The sequence below is a fragment of the Colletotrichum navitas genome (genome assembly GCF_030913465.1).
Source record: "Colletotrichum navitas strain CBS 125086 chromosome Unknown LY79scaffold_17, whole genome shotgun sequence".
Lineage (NCBI taxonomy): Eukaryota > Fungi > Ascomycota > Sordariomycetes > Glomerellales > Glomerellaceae > Colletotrichum > Colletotrichum navitas.
Window position 1 is genome coordinate 579,746 of NW_026850563.1, and position 17,269 is coordinate 597,014.

Consider the following 17,269-nt stretch of genomic DNA (forward strand, 5'->3'; position numbering starts at 1 on the left):
TCTCTACTTGCTGCATTATATGAAGCTAGAACAGCCCGTGAGGAGCCATTTGGGCACCCCCCATTATCAAAAACCGTCGTATGTAGCCGGGTGGGCTCGGTTGAAGTCCAAACTTCCCAATCTTTAAAGACATTGGTTGACAACGGCTTGTCACTCAAGCCCCAGCTAGATACCGGTTGGCAGACCAGAGTTTCATAAAGCGCTCGGCAAACGACCACACCAAGGCAAGACAAGACGGCTTGCGCTTCACAAAGTTTACCGCATCGTCGGGTTGTGAGAGCAAACTTTAATCTAGCTATAGAAACAATTGCCGTCGTCGAAGGGTGGGAGGCGGATAGGAGGGGGTGATGGAACTTGAAGCTATGGCCGCGTGTCCACGGCTCTTTTGTAACAACGGCAGGTCTTGGCGCCTACAAGGAAGAAATGTATCTGATCTGTGATCTGTTCGTGAGTCTTCGTATGTTTCGGACGTTGGTCGTTTGTCTAAGCACCCGCAGCACCGAACTGTTGATCAGCCCATTGGCACCATTGCCGACAGGCCGAAAATAGAATGTTTCCGTCTATGCGCTCGTCCCATGCATCTCATGCGTCCCAGGTGTCAAGTGTGGCCGTTAAGCTTCATCGCATCCTTGTGCTATGACGAATTCGCAAACCTTGGCTGTGTAAGTTTATATGGTGTGGTCCCCTTCGATCCCTCTCTGTGACCTTGTACCAAGATGGACACCTCATCTCGAAGGATTTCATCCATGGAAAGACGCCCGGAATAATGATTGTACCCCGTCGAACTCCGCGCCTCACCTTGGTTGCCCTGCTCATCCTCATCGTCGTGTTTCTGTTCTACAACCCCTACTGGTTGTACACGCCCGCCATTGTTCCGCTCGAGGCGCAGAAGTCGCCGCAGCCAAATGTCCAGTTCCGCCCGAGTTCGTTCAATTGGTCGACGGCGCAGCAATTCTATCCCGCCTCCGACCCCATCACGCCTCTGCCGACGGGCAAACCGCTTCGGCTCCCCCGCGTCCAGCACGTCTACGGTGCCGTAAACCCTCACCCAGAAGCGCCTCAACGCCAGAAGGCTGTCCGAGAGGCCTTCAAGAAGAGCTACGATGCCTATAAACGCTACGCGTGGGCCCGCGACGAGCTGGCGCCCGTGAGCGCCCAGGGAAGGGATACATTCGGAGGATGGGCCGCCTCGCTGGTCGACTCGATGGACACGCTGTGGATCATGGGCTTGCGCACTGAATTCTATGCCGCGGCCGAGGTAGCTGCCCAGCTGGATTGGGCTAACACTACCGACACGAGCGTCAACATCTTCGAGATCACGATCCGCCACCTGGGCGGCCTGCTTAGCGCCTATGATCTCAGTGGCGAGGCAGCCCTTCTGAAGAAAGCGAGAGAGCTCGGGGATATGCTCTACATGGGATTCGACACGCCCAACCGGATCCCCGGGTTCTGGTTGAATTTCGAGAACGCCAAGAAGGGTGCTCAGCGGGCGGGAACTGCCGATCCGTCGGCCTCACCTTGCTCGTTATCCCTCGAGTTCACCCGCCTTTCGCAGCTTACTGGCGATATGAAATACTTCGACGCCGTCAAGCGCATCATCCGCTTCCTCGATCGCACACAGTATCAGTCTAAGCTTCCCGGCATGTGGCCCAAGTTGATCAATTTCCAGGACGAGAAAGTTGATGGAGACAGCGGCTTCTCGCTGGGCGCGCTCGCAGATTCGCTGTATGAGTACCTGCCCAAGATGTACACCCTTCTTGGTGGTCTAGACAAGACATACGAGAAGATGTACGTTGGTTCAATGGCGATTGTCGAGCAGCACCTGCTGTTCCGGCCCATGACCGAGGACAATGTCGATATCCTCTTGGCGGGCGAAGCACGTGTTCACCCAGATCGAGTTGATCATATCGCTGAGACTCAGCATCTGTCCTGCTTCGCGGGCGGAATGATGGGTCTGGGTGGTAAGTTGTTCGCGATTGACAGTCACGTCGAGCTCGGCAATCGTCTCGCCCGCGGTTGTGCGTGGGCCTATGGCGCTATGCCTGCGGGTGTCATGCCGGAGATATCCAGCCTCATCGCCTGCTTCTCAACAATAGAACAGTGCCCTTGGGACGAGAAGGTATGGGAGCAGGAGGGCGACAAAAGACTGCGGAAAGGTTTCAAGAACGCACGCGATCCTAAGCATATACTGCGTCCTGAAGCCATCGAAAGCATATTTCTGCTCTATAGGATGACAGGGCAGGAAGACCTGCAGGATATCGCCTGGAATATGTTCCAATCGGTCATGAAAGCGACTGAGACGGAGTTTGCCAACTCTGCAATTGCTGATGTCACTGCCCCCGCTGACAAAACCGAGAAAACAGACTCTATGGAGGTATGTCCTTCTCCCGCTGCCACTGTCCAATCCCAAGTGACGAGTGCATCATTAACATCAACACGTTCCTAGAGTTTCTGGCTTTCTGAGACGCTCAAATATTACTATCTTATCTTCTCTTCACCTGATCTAATCAGCTTGGATGAATACGTGTTCAACACCGAAGCTCACCCTTTCCGACTTCCCACATGAAGGCCGTGGCGAACACTCGAGCTTTCGAGGCTTATACCATAAACAGTATTGGTAGTATCGAATCTCAGCAGGCACTGAGGTCGAAAACAATCATGGTTACTAATCATGCTCTCTCATGAGAATTGAGGTAGATCGCAAATGGCATCCAAGGACTAGCGCTCCGGTATATTTTCCAGTGGTAGCGCCGATCTGGAGTGCGTACGATGCTCTCTGCAAAGGGTCCCTTGCTAGCTTATGAACCTATTCAGATGAGCTAGGAAAATAGCTAGTGGCCTTTCTTAATTACCTGGATGAAATTGGCAATGGAACTAAGCAAAGTAAACTGAATACCCTAAAATGCTAGAGGTAGAAGAGATACGTGAAGATGACCTAAGCACAATAAGAAAACGCTTCAGAATATTAAATGTAACCATGATTTATCACTGTTTAGTTAAGTCTAGTCTCGCTGTTTCTTCCTAGACTGGTCTCTACCCACAATGAGTCCTGCATCACGTCCATTAGGGCCCTCCGTAGAAGTGCATACTCTTACATTAGCAGCCAAAAGAGAACTGCCAGAAGGAATCTCGAGGAACTAGTTTCAGCTGCCGAACCCCTGTTGGTGTTCAGATAAACAGAACGTTCCCTCTGGTTGCGCTTTTTGACCTAAAAATCTTCTATATCGAAACAGCATAAGGTATTGCACACATCTGAGTGTTGACGCATTTCCCTGGATATGCTCTAAGTCGCTTCCCAGTTCGACTGCGTTACTTCTCGGTCTCATGAGATCTTTTTCTTGCCCTTCTCGCGGGAATCGCGAGGCAGTCTCTCAAGAGCAAAGACCTCAAGACTCCCCAGCCTCTATCTACAGCTACTCAATACGCAGACCTCCAGGATACCTCCAGACTAGCCGAGATCTCAAAAGGCATATTTCTCCCTTCTGTAATGACCTGCCTCTTCTGATAGTCGTCGCCGATGCATGGATGCAACATAGCTCCAGTGTTAGAGGAGACGGCATTGTTGGCCACGAAGCTGAATAGAACGGCAGGCATCCAAATCATCTCGTCGTCTTTCAGCTTTCTGTCGTCGGCAGTCAATTTCTTGCGTGGAGAGGGACGGACTTGATAGTTGGAGGAGGGGGGTATCATCGCCAAGAGTACCAAGATATAATAACAAATGAGCTATTGTATCAACTACCGCTACGTACCGGGCGCGCCCAGGGATTACGGATCAGCAGCTCCAATTGGCGTCCCACTCGCACCTCAACCGCCAGACCTAAGGGGGAAGGTCTTTGGGGATTCTGGTTCCCAGTGGTGGAAAATGAGCAATATGACCTGATATTTGCAGAGATAGTTGAGTGCCGAGTTTTAATGGCTGTGTATCTACTTATCTGTCCAAATAATTCACTGGTCAGGTGTTGTTGAGACATGGATTGCTGGAGACAACTTGGAATCTCTGTCAAGGTTGCGTGCGCTTTTAGCTTACAAAGTTACCGCGATATTGATAAGATATCGAACTTAGCGATCGCACATCCAAAGCTTCATCTTGTTTTTGATACTTAATAGATTTTGGGAGTGGCAGCAGAGCTCGAGTGATAACTGAAAATGCTGTATTCACCTCCAGAAGTGTCCTATTTCCTAACGGCATACTGTACACCTGCTTGAGCCATATTAGGGCTCATTCAATAAACGATGGTTTCTCGACGGCCATATCCCTCCCCATTTACCTTCATTGTGCTAATGTATACGTAAAAATCATGTATTAAACTTGGTAGTTTCATGGTTATTTGACTCCTTCCTCCCTCGAACTAGTCTCCGGCTTGTGCACTTGGCAACCTCTTGGCAACTCAGCTTTGGCAATATGTCATTGGCCGCTTTGGCTTGACGTTGATCCTGGGAGTCGCTGATCATCAACTTCGGTTACAGTCCTGGATAATCCTCACTGGGTGCCTGCATCTGACACCAGGTTGCCGACCGTGATGAATCGCCAACACCGCTAAGTCGTTGATCGATGGTGGCTGAGCTCGCAACAGCCCGAGGCTCCGACAAATGCCTCTCGAGGACTTCTGGCAATCAAGATATGGCAGTTCTGTTCTTGATTTTCTTCAAGAAGTGGAAATTCGCGTTCCTTAGACAGTTTTATAAAATACGCAAAATTGATGCCTTTGAATGGAAGCAATGACAGCATCAGGACTGGAAGTCTTCTATAATGTGGACGGCTGCAGCAACCATGGCATATGTTGGGCAAGCACATTCCAATTTGAACTCTAGGGTGTCACTCAGTCTATCTAAGCGGCTGGGCGGCCATTGCATCTTCCTCTTTCGCTTTAGTTGGAAGCACCTCAGTCCTTAGCTACCAACGGGCATCACAAGGAGGGGTCAAGAGACGAACGCTGCAAAATGAAAAGCTATATAGAGACTTGAATGGGCCCCAACTTTTTGGATGCTTCTCTTGTCTTACCATCCTCAACTACATTCTCCTTACCTCCCTTGATCCTGCCTCCCAGTTGCCAAAATGAAGTTCTCTATCGGTGTCTCTCTGCTGTCCACATTGGCCGGCGCCGTCAATGTGGACATGGCCAAGCGCGACACGTCTCCCCTCGACGTCAAGCTCGAGGCCTTTGGCAACTCCGGTGTCAAGGCCGTCCTCACTAACACCGGCAACTCCGATGTTAAGCTTTTCAAGACTGGTACCTTCCTCGACAAGTCCCCCGTCGAGAAGGTTGAGGTCTTCGCTGCCGGTACATGCCCAGCGAGTCTGTCATCAAGGCAAAAGTATTGATGCTGAGTAGAAACAGGGAGCAAGATCGACTTTGACGGTGTCCGCCTCCAGATCGCCACCACCGGCCTGACTGATGAGGCTTTCCAGATCGTGGCTGCGGGCGAGACCTTCGAGGTTGAGTTCGATGCTGCCGAGCTCCACGACCTGAGCAAGGGGGGTGCCGTCGACATTGTCACTCAGGGTTCCTTCCTCTACGCCGATGTCGACTCTACCGAGATCGCCGGCACCATCCCCTTTTCCAGCAACAGCGTCCATACAGAGATCAACGGTGACGAGGCCGCCTCCGTTCGTGCCGCTTTCCTGGCCAAGCGCACCATCGTCCAGTCCGACTGCACCGGCACCCGCCGTACCGCTACTGTGGGTCCTCCGTTTTCCATTCTGATGCCCTACATCTCCATTCCCGGCACCCATCTCGGTCTTGGATACCGGAGATGGTATTGGTTTGTTGCTTGAATTCCGGAATATCGAGCTTTGGAATTGCGCAATCTCAAGGTATTATGATACTCATCATCAACAGGTCAACGCCATTAGCCGCTGCCGCTCTCTTGCCGCTGCTGCCTCGCAAGCCGCCGCCTCCGGCCCCGCCGCTCGCATGACAGAGTACTTCAAGTCTTCGACGACTGCAACCCGCAACTCCGTTGCCACGGTTTTTCGTAACATTGTTTCCGAGTGCGGAAGTACCACCTCTGGTGTCTCTCGCCAGTACTGCACCGACGTTTACGGTGCTTGCTCCAATGGCGTCATTGCCTACACCGTCCCGGCCCAGAACTACATGGTCAACTGCCCCTACTTCTTCAACAACATGGCCGCTGCTTCTTCAACCTGCCACGCACAGGACCAGCAGACTACCATGTAAGCGACCTTGATGCTTCTTTTCTCAAGATGGATTTGAGCGCTGACTATTCCTGATAGTCTCCACGAGATGACCCATCTTCGCCAGATCAAAGGCACTTCTGACTACGGTGGATACGGATACAACTTTGTTCGCAGCTTGAGCGCAGCCCAGAACTTGAACCATGCCGACACATACACCCTGTTCGCCCAATGTAAGCTCTTCGTGGTGGGGTGCATGTCTTCTGAGTTGAGCAATCTGCTAATACCCATGTCAAGCTATCTACGCTGGTTGCTAAATGCCCTGCCCCTGTCAGCGATAAGAAGTAAATTCCGGACTCGAATGGTATGGCGAGGATTTGGGGAACTTGAGGAAGTGTTGTTAGGTAATGGGAGATTTTTGAGTCGCCCAAGGGTTGATAGTCTTTACTGTGTTGAAATGCAGTAAGTTTGAAACTCAAGAAATGCAAACCGTATGACTCTGTAGACCGACGCGCTACTTATGGCTTTGCAATGTGACCGTACACACTAAGCTACGCGCTCTCTTTTTGGAGAAATTAGAAGTCTTGAGAGGAGTCTCTTGGTACATTTAATTTTGGCTCCATGTATCATCAAGGGTCACCCTTAGACTTGGCCAGGCTTTTCGTAGGCCTCTGCCTAATGCCCGATAACCTCGCGGGGTCCGGTACAATGACCTTACGGTCAATCCTAACCCAGCCCTCCCATGCTGTTCCCATTGAGTGTGACTATTTATACACTGGAATCGTAGAAACCTCGTGCTATTTGCGCTGTCGTTCTCTGGGGGACACTGTCCGATCCCGTCCATAGTGGTCGGTCATTGAACATACCATTTCTAAAGTTTAAACTTGGTTATATAGCCTGTTTGTTGCTGTCGATTTACAGTCAAATTTGGAACCAATTGACTGAGCTTGGCGTCGGAACGTTGTTGGTTGACTGCTTCTTCTTTGTACAAGTATTGCTACTGGGATAATGCTGATAAGAGCACATCGGGTTCCATAGAAACGCAGGTGATTCGTGAGCTACCTATCGCCAACGGCGGAGCTGCAGAACAACAACAGGGGCAATAAGCTTGGGTTACATATATGTAATCAAGGCAAGGGGGCCTCCGCGCTAATACAGAAGAATCGGTTCTGGTGTTTGCGTTTGTACACAAATTTTCCTGGTCGAATCTTATGCATAAAGGATTGGAACAAACACTGTGATCACGCAATGGCTGCGAGCTCTAGTTTGCTTTTTGGCCCCCTTGTTTCACCCCCCTTTTCATATGGATTGAGGCCGGATTTTTGCTCGGATTGATTGCTGAGGTGGACTAAACCATGGATTCGAGAGGCGGAGGAAGAACCCAGGCCTAAATAGACTATACCGGACGTAAGACTAATTAAAGTTCTGCTCTCCCGCTTCTTGGCTGGACATTGATGAGCGAGGGGGCCCCTGCCTCTGCCATGTTTCAAAGATCTGTCAACGTCGGGTCGAGTTGTCCAGTGTCCGATGTACAAACGACGAGGCCCACGAATGCCGTCACGGCGCAGGGGAACGCGGGTCGAAGACGCGGCATGCAAATTAAATTCCCCGCGGCGTTTGTGGCATCCGATGCAGGTCAAGTCGATTCATTGCCAGAAAGGGCCACACGGAGAAATGCTCCGCGGCCAGCCACAAATTACAATCGTCATCAGCCCCTTGCTATGCAGCAACAAGTGCCGATCCCTACAGCCTTCTCCGGATTTTCTGTCGGTGCCTTTACGTTACCCCTTGCGATCTATTTCTGCCAGAGTATCCGTTGTCGACGAAAAGTTGCCATTCGCATCCGAAATGGTGAAATCATACCCGACTGTCAACAAGGAAATGTTGGCAACTCGAGTTCAACACGCAGTGCGACATCAGTTTGTGTCAATGGGCAAACGCATGCAGATATGTACGCTATAGATGCGGCGCTTAGTCGGGTTTCATTGACGCTGGTCGAGCCCTTGGCAAACAACTGCGTTGGCCAACCTTTAACGTGTAAGCGTTCAGGGGGCTATCCCGACTTTCGCCACGTATCATGCTGCATCGGTCGGGATCCATCAAAGGCCGCGGACTGGCCCAGGCTTAGACACAAGCAAGCGTCAGCCGTTTTGCTCAGATAAAGTGGCACACTAGACGCGGGTGTCCGTTGGTCGTCCCGGTGGCTCGCGGCTCGCCCAACCACAACCCCGGCCCCGAAGCGGTCGCCGATCTCGCCGAGACGTTTAGCCCGCCGCCTCCGTGCGAAGTAGATTGTTTTGTGGACCTCGTGGCCAGCCCCAACGCTCCGCCTTTGTGGTCTTTCTCGCGCGTTCAATGTCTGCTGGTGGTTTTACTGGCTGACGTCCACGTGTACCGACGAGGGTGCTACGCGAGCCGACGGACCAAGACGTCAACCTTCCTTTTGGAATAGGAGGGCTTGTTTGGGGGATAGTTGCCACTGCAGGCGCCTTTGAATGCCGGCAGGAAACAGGGGCGGGTGATGAAGGCCTCCGATTGACAGAAAGCTGAAGCTCAGTAGCTATTCCAGAGAAGGGGCGTGGGCCGTTGACGGGATTACGGTCCATGACTCCATGAAGTTCATGAGGTGGCTTGCTTGACGTACAAACTCTTGTCTGGGCAAGGGAGGACAGAAACGACTATAAGAAAGACCTTCCAACCAGCGGCATTGCATCTCTCCTAGGCACGCTTCTCACATCACTCATCACATCCATTGCTCTTCAGCTCTCCATCATCTTCAACCCCATTCATTCTTTGCTCTGTGAGCCATACTTTCACTCTTTCCGCATTAGCAAGATACCCATTTCCGCCCAACCCACCAAACAACTCTGAAGATGTACGCCAAAGCTTTCGTCACCGCTTTGCTCGGCGCCACCGCCGTCTCTGCCCACGGCTTCGTTGAGAAGATCACTGCCGGCGGCCAGACCATCACCAACTACAACCCCTCGACCGCTCCTTACGCCAACCCGAAGCCGGAGACCCCTGGCTGGAACGCCGATCAGCCTGATCTCGGCTTCGTCTCCCCCAGCGCCGCTAGCAACCCCGACATCATCTGCCACAAGTCCGCCACTCCCGGGAAGAAGAGCGTCACGGTTGCTGCCGGTGAGAAGATCACCCTCGCCTGGAACACCTGGCCCGATTCCCACAAGGGCCCCGTCATCGAGTACCTTGCCAAGTGCAGCGGCGACTGCTCTTCCGCCACCAAGACCGACCTCAAGTTCTTCAAGATCTCCGAGAAGGGCCTCAGCGGCGGAAAGTGGGCCGCTGACGAGCTCATCACCAACGGCAACAAGTGGGAGGTCACCATTCCCAGCGACATCGCCGCCGGCAACTACGTCCTCCGTCACGAGATCATCGCCCTCCACAGCGCCGGTCAAGAGAACGGTGCTCAGTTCTACCCCCAGTGCATCAACCTCCAGGTCACCGGCGGCGGCTCTGCCAACCCTTCGGGCGTCGCCGGCACCAGCCTCTACACTGCCAAGGACAAGGGCGTCCTCTTCGACATCTACAGCGGTGCCACCAGCTACCCCATCCCCGGCCCCGCTGTCTACAGCTCCAAGAAGCGCCGTAGCCACGCTCGCGACATCGCCGTCGCCAACTAAACGGTTTCTCGTTGCACGAGACCATGACATGAGTGACTACGCTACCACAATGACGGATGGCAGGCCTGTCGAATTGATATCAGTCAAGGGAGCGTTGCGCCCCGTGGAGGAAATTTTCTATGCCCGTCTTCGATCTGCAGTTGCATGATTGGACAAATTCTTATTCAATGTACATATGTTGGCCTCGATGATCGTTCCTCGACACTTTGCCGCTGGAGATGAGCTTCGGCTAGAGGCAGCCCGTTCCACAAAGCATATTCGGTGTAAATAGCTGTATTGAAGCGCATCAAATACATACAATCGTATTCAACCGCATCATCTCCCACCATATCTTGAGTGAAACTACTGGGCGATTCTTGACATGCATCAACGTTTCAGCAGTTCTAATGCGGATGGCTTGGGGTGGCACCAAATCTGCCAGATATTGGCCGCAGCCCCTCAGAAGCATCCGGACACATAGCTAATCTTGCGTCAATACTTGTCGCACTAAACAACAGCATCCCAGTTATCCGCGCTACAGTGCTTCCGCCATCGCATCGAGATCTTCCTATTGGGAGAAAATATCGCCGTTGGTCTGGGCGCCCCGATCACTCATATAGATCTTTACATTCATGCACTACCTTGTACTGGCCTCAACACTTAACATTAATTATTGGATGCAAATGCAAGATTACGACGTTCAAAGAAGAAGAAAAGGCAAGTCGTATGTTGATTGTCAAGAACGGGATGTTGTAAAAGGACAAGGGCGCTTGTGGCATGTGCTTAATCATTCTATCGTTCAGTATGATTGTTAACTATTGACTTCCTGTAGTCCAATGCTTGAGATCAGTTCACAGAGAAACAACTGGACGAGCTGAGAGCGTCAGTCTATATGTTTATGCTATTTTGTCTGCTTGCAGCTGTAGATACATGGAGGATATTTCAGAGAGATACCACGAATATGCCTCGTTGTCACACTAGATAGGTAGTATGTCAATTTCTCTAACGTCTAAAAACAGACCAAACTATAGAACAAGAAACATTCATCCATCATTTCACTACGCATGCTGAGTTTATCTTCAGGAGGAATACATAATGTTAATTCCTGCAGTTCTGAATTAAGCCGGGCAGTGGTACTTTCATCGAGCATACATAACCTGCCAGCATTGCTTTTTCATGATTTTCACAAGTCTAAGAATGAAGACAAGTATTTTGTTTTAAATTAACATGACTTTGAAAGAAATAAGACAGGTGTTAAAAGAACTATAGATGGGGTTGAGTACTCAATCTGAACGATGTAAAAGGACTTGAACTGTCTAAGTCTAGCTAGCAAAAAGTGGCCAGTTATATAGACTTCTGGGCCGCTGACTCATGCGTACGAATCGGTGGAAATGTTGTTCCAACAATAGGTAACTCAACAGATACGCGCGCTTTCATAACCAGTTGCCTCCTTAAACAGGACATCTCTGTTGAGAACAACGAGCAGAAGCTCGCGTACTCACTCCTTGGCACCACCGGTTTCTTGGCTTCGGTGGAAATCATGAAAATATCTTTTGAAGACGTCTTTAGTATAACTGGTAATGCACTTAGCAAGTACTTACAAACGAACAGATGTTGGAGTCAAAGGTATGTTATCTTGAATGCCTAAGACCATAACAAATGGAAAGATATTAATACGGCCCCTTCTTACTCTCCGTTAAACCAATGGCATTACTCTTTAGGACATAGCGAAGGTCGTTAATAGCTAACAAACGGGCCGAAGTAGCTTTCTCATACCTGATTCCAGTGTCTTCGCTTGCAGCAGAACAAGTCTATTGCAACATGAGGTTTACAAATAACTCATTTGACATTTTTTCTTTATTCTGTAGCTATACAGTCTGGAAACCTGGTGCAAGTCTATTTCTTGTCAGACGTTCATCGAACAACGCAAGTTAAAGTGTTTATCACCGAAAAACGGGGTCGATTGAGCTCCGCTTACTCGACGGTCTACGATGCCATAAATCAAACTTTCATTAGAGTTTTTTTTAAGTTTTTTTTTTGTCATTTTATATCGGCTGTTTAAGCTTAAACCAAACCCATTCAAATCCATACTAGAAACGGTCTATCATTCCGCGCTAGATGAATTGGGTACGTGGCTCTCCAAAGTTGTACTGCCGAACCATGATTATCGGCAAGTGCATGCGTACCATGTCGTAAACTCTCCGATTATTCTCTTCCAGTTTGATATCTCCTATCACTGGAGCTTATATACCGCAGACAGCAACTCTACAACCAGAGCTGGCCAGCTTCCTGTCGGGCTTTGTAAAAACTTGGTTGTCTCCTACAAGGTGAGCGAAACGACCTTCGCATGACTTGAGACGCACGGGTTTTCACGACCTTGATAACAGATTCAGTGGAATCTTCAAGTTTGGTACATCAGTAATGCCATTATCAAGCGTACCTGGCTTAATTATCGAAGTTGCTATGATTTTGGCGTAAGGCTCAACGCAACCGGAATTGATGTTCATAGTTGATGTCGTTGCTAGTCACCACTGTTGGTTTATTAGGTTATGCGTCATGTGATTTCCTTGTATGGGGTGTACTGAGCTAGACCGCTTTTGGTGGCTAGAACGTGAAAAGACCTACTCTAAAGCACTCTAAGCTGTTATCTCACTAGATTAAGAAGAAAATGTAAATAGCGTAGGATAAAACCATGCTAGTACTGTAAGTGTTGGTTTTCACTGGTTAATTAATAGGATCCTGTATCTTGTAATATTATAATAATTAGGAAAAAGTGGTTAAATTTGTAGTTATTAATAGTTAACTAGTTAACAAGGTGAAGTAGGAGTATAAGTATAGTAGTACCCTTGTGTATAGGCAAAGGTAAGGGATTCTGCTAGTAGGCAGTGTATTATATAACCTACTGCCTCTAGCTGTATTACCTATATACTAACACTAGTAACTTTCTTGTGTAGTAAAAGTTACTAGTACTCTTATTCTTCTTAAAAAGCCTAAAAATATAATAAAAATAAGAAAAGTAAAAGTATTACACTTTTTATAGTTATATACTACTATAAATTTATTTATTTATTTACTTAGTAGAGGTAGGCTTATACTATCTTGTTTAGGTGTATTTCTCTTTAGCTATAGCTATTAGAAGTATATACTTACGTTAAATAGATTTAACTATTATTAATTTATATAGTTTATATAACCTATTTTCTCTTCTAAGTGTTTATTATCCTATATCCTATTATTCTTATTATTTCTTGTTATATTTATATAACTTATCCTTTTATCTATATTTTTACTTTATTATAAGAGATAAGACTCTTAAGTACTTAGTTTAGTAAGGACTTTATAAACCTATTAGTAAGGTTATTATTACTATAGATCTATTATATCTTAAAGAGCTTATATTACTTATATAATTATTATAGTACTATAATATTAATTATTAAGTGCTTTTTATAGGTAGTACCTAACTTTACTAGGCACTTATATAGTAAGTATAAGTTAGTGTAAGTAATAATAAAGATTAATAGGTTACTAAGCTTATTTATTACTATTATAATAGTTATAGAGAGAGTATACACTATATTAACACTTATAACTATACTATAGACTTTTAATATAAGAATACTTTATATTACTTGTTTAGATTTAGTTACTAAAAAATAAAGGATATTACTATAAAGAGTAAACTTACCTTATTAGTTATTAACCTCTTTATTAGTAAAAAGGATAATAAATCTTAACTATAAAGTTAAGTTATAATTATTAGTAAAAGATTTATTAATAAATATAAAGAGCTTTATATTAAGTAGGTTAAAGAGAATAAAGGTAAGGCTATAGTTAAGTATATTTATTTACTACTAGATTCTTTAGTTAAGTTATTAAATAGCTTTACTGTCTAGCTCTTTATACTAAGCTATAGTAGATAAGTTAAAGTATACTTTAGGTTAGTAAATAAAAGTAATATATATACCTTAAGTATACTACTAAACATAGTTTTACTAGGCTATAGGTAATTTCTTGTTAATAAGTCTTAGCTTTATACCTTAGCTTTTCTAGTAAAGTATAATAAAGGTGTCTTTAGCTAAAGTTAATAAGATAATTCCTTTATTAAATACTAAAGGTTTATTCTTTATAAGTAAAATTTTCTTTTTATAAGAAGCTTTACTTTAGTAAGCTTATTATCTTTATAGTTAAAGAAATTAATACTAGTTAGGCTAATTATATTATCTATTTATATTTTAATTATTATAAAGTTAAGGTTTTTTATAAATAAAAGGAGTAGGTATAGGTTATATAAAGTAGTAACTATATTAAGCTTTTTATAGTAGTAGTAGTTATAGGTTACCTACTAATAAGTACTTACTTTAGTAAAGCTATATAATAGCTTTACTACCTTTATAATAGTGCCTTAAAGGTAGTAATTATAGATTTAAAGGGGAAGTTATATATAGATAGTGTAGTTAAGTTATAAAGTTAACTATATATAGGCCTATGTTATATCTTATAGCTATATTACTTTACTATTAGCTATAAGGGAAAAGGTAAGTATAAGAATTATACGCTAGCTAGCTTTTTAAATTATAGGTAACTAAACTAGTAAGGTTTCTTTATTATTATTACTATAACTTTATACTATAAGTTATAATTTCTTATATAGCTTATTATTTTTACCTTTAACTTTATTAATAAAGTAAAATTTAAAGACGTAGCCTTAGTAAATAGAAGGATTATATATAATAATCTTAAATATACTATAGTTAATAAGGCCTTAGATCTTACTTTTGCCTAACTATTTAAAGGGCTTACTAGGTGTAGTAATAATGCCTTAGTTATATAGTTATTACATAAGTACTAGGTCTACTTCTTCTTTAGCTAAGAAGAAGGCACTAGAGGGTTTATCTGTTTCCTATAGTAGTATATTAACTAAGGTCTTATATAGTTACCTATAGGTATACTATAGAGAAAAAGAGGTTACTATTTAAATAGGTTTTCTTATTCTTATAGTAATAATAATAGTATCCTTTATACGTTTACTAGTGTAGTTAGTATCTATAGGTTAGTTAGGTTAAAGATTTATATTAGTAGGCTTATTTACTTCTTTCTTAGTGTAGTAAGGTTTAACTAAGGTAGAATAGAAGTTATATAGGCTATTAATATTAATAGTGTAATCTTTACTATTAATAGATAGTAGGTAGTATAGGCTAAACTATCTACCTTTTTTATATTATACTTATACCTTACTGCCTAACAGTAGGTCTTTAATAGTAGAGGTTTTTAGAGGCAAAAGGGGCAAATAAGAGATAGGAGATAGGAGATAAGATATAAAGGTAGTATATTGTTATAGATATAATAGAAGAGCTTGTAGATCTAACTATCTAACTAGACCTAGGGATATAAGGGGATTACTTATACCTATATCTTAGGTATTCTAAGGATTTCTTTAGTATTCTAGGTTATTAAGTAGGTTATTAGGTAGGTTATTAGAATGCGGGGTATTGTTTTACCTGCAGTGGGGTATTGTTTTATCTGTTTACCTTATGTGACCTAGAACTATATTCTTAATTCCTTAGAGAAGGAGAAGGTCTTACTTAAAAGACCTATTCTTTATATATAAATATTATTGTTATATAGTATATATAGCCGTTTTCTAAGTAGTTATTCTTATATCTAGTGTATACAGTGTATACAGTATTATTAATACTGTATTATATATTCTACTTCTTTATTATATTATTATCTTATTTTTATGTATATAAGGTCTTTAAACCTTAATATCTAATACCCCCCCTTAAGGTATATATAATTTATTATATATAGCTTATCTATAAAAACCTTAATAGGAAAAATCAAGATAGCTATTTGTTATTAAGTATATATACTTAAATATATACTTTACTAATCTCTTTAAAACCTTTATAAGCAGGAGAAAACAAGAGATAGTAACTTATTTATATATATATATTACTCTTCTTTATATATTATCATTATTATTATTATTATTATTATTATTTATATACTTATTTCTTATATTTTTATTTTCTTCTTGTTTATTATATTCAGGTATAGTATCTTTATCTATTATATTTATAGTATTTATTATATTATAAAATAAAACCTTTCCTAGAGGTTTAGTTAAAATATCTGCTATATTATCTTTTGTATTTATATGATATAGATATACCTGTTTATTTATTATAGTATCTCTAGTAAAGTGATATTTTATATTTATATGCTTAACTTTTTTATGGAATTCTGGATTTTCTGCTAGCTTTTGAGCTGCTTCATTATCTATTAATATTCTAGGTTTATTTAAATCACTAAACCCTAGATTTATTCTTATATAGTTATAACTATTATATAAATATATAGCTTCTTTTATAGCCTCTGTTAAAGCCATATATTCAGCTTCACAGGTACTTAAAGCTACTGTTTTTTGTTTTATAGAATTCCAGCTGATAAGATTATAATATCCATAAGTATATATATAACCAGAGGTAGATCTTCTATCATTAAGATCTCCTGCCCAGTTAGAATCAGTATAACCTATTATATCAAAATTATTAATATTATTACAGTTATAATATATTCCTAGATTATTATATTTATTTAAATAACCCCATATTCTATTAAGGGCAATAAAATGCTCTTTAGAAGGGTTACTTATATATCTAGAACAAGTTATAACAGGAAGAGTTATATCTATTCTTGTTTTTAGTGCTAAATATATTAAAGCACCTATTTCTTGCTGATATTTTAATATTTCTTCCTTAGTTGCTTGTCCTTTATTTTTATATAACTTTATATTATTATCTATAGGTGTATTATACGGATATAAATCCCTTTTATTATATTTATTTAATATCTTATCTGTATATTTAGTTTGATGTATATATACGCTTTTATTTTTATAATCTATATATATTTCATTTCCTAGAAATATACTAGGTATTCCATAGGCTTTATCTTTATATATTCAAGTAGTATATTATTAAATAAATTATCTATAAATTCTTTATTATTTCCAACTACTAACATATCATCTACGTGACAAGCTAGTATTATTTTATTATCATTTTTATTATATATAAATACTGCTTCATCATAAGGGGATATTTTAAAGCATTCTTTTATAAATATATCTTTTAAGTGCTTATACCATAGTCTAGGACTTTGTTTTAAACCATATAAGGCCTTATTTAATTTACATATATATTCTTTATTATTATATAAAGGATTTTTATTATTAAAAACTAGTTTATTAGCTTCTTTATTATATATATATCCAGTAGGAATTATAGTATATATTTCTTTATCAATATTAGCATGCACAAAGGCATTAGTTACATCATATTGTTGCATATACCAGTTATTAGCAACAGCTAATATTATTATATATCTATAGCTTTCTGGCCTACAAGTAGTACTAAAGGTTTCTAAATAATCAATACCTAAGTGTTGATTAAAGCCTTGTACTACCCATCTTGCCTTATATATTTTCTCTATTTTATTATTATTA

At 42.7% G+C, this 17,269-nt stretch overlaps 4 protein-coding genes across 4 annotated transcripts; 3 read left to right on the forward strand and 1 right to left on the reverse strand.

Moving 5' to 3' along the window:
- Window positions 1-766: 766 nt before the first annotated feature.
- LY79DRAFT_511676 (family 47 glycosyl hydrolase) lies at window positions 767-2,566 on the forward strand (the record flags this gene model as incomplete). Its single annotated transcript, XM_060554293.1, has 2 exons — window positions 767-2,374; window positions 2,447-2,566. The coding sequence occupies 2 exons, from the start codon at window positions 767-769 to the stop codon at window positions 2,564-2,566; spliced, it is 1,728 nt and encodes a 575-aa protein (XP_060416227.1).
- A 2,490-nt stretch (window positions 2,567-5,056) lies between these two features.
- LY79DRAFT_668330 (deuterolysin metalloprotease) lies at window positions 5,057-6,453 on the forward strand (the record flags this gene model as incomplete). The annotated part of the gene is made up of 5 exons (XM_060563510.1): window positions 5,057-5,282; window positions 5,340-5,680; window positions 5,841-6,175; window positions 6,236-6,369; window positions 6,434-6,453. The coding sequence occupies 5 exons, from the start codon at window positions 5,057-5,059 to the stop codon at window positions 6,451-6,453; spliced, it is 1,056 nt and encodes a 351-aa protein (XP_060416228.1).
- Window positions 6,454-9,009: 2,556 nt separating this feature from the next.
- Window positions 9,010-9,777, forward strand: LY79DRAFT_511488 (family 61 glycosyl hydrolase; the record flags this gene model as incomplete). Its single annotated transcript, XM_060554274.1, has 1 exon — window positions 9,010-9,777. One exon carries the CDS (start codon window positions 9,010-9,012, stop codon window positions 9,775-9,777), a length of 768 nt encoding a protein of 255 aa, XP_060416229.1.
- Window positions 9,778-16,390: 6,613 nt separating this feature from the next.
- LY79DRAFT_481427 (uncharacterized protein) lies at window positions 16,391-16,690 on the reverse strand (the record flags this gene model as incomplete). Its single annotated transcript, XM_060553268.1, has 1 exon — window positions 16,391-16,690. A coding segment is annotated over one exon (300 nt), but the record flags the coding sequence as incomplete, so codon positions are not given.
- Between the last annotated feature and the right edge of the window lie 579 nt (window positions 16,691-17,269).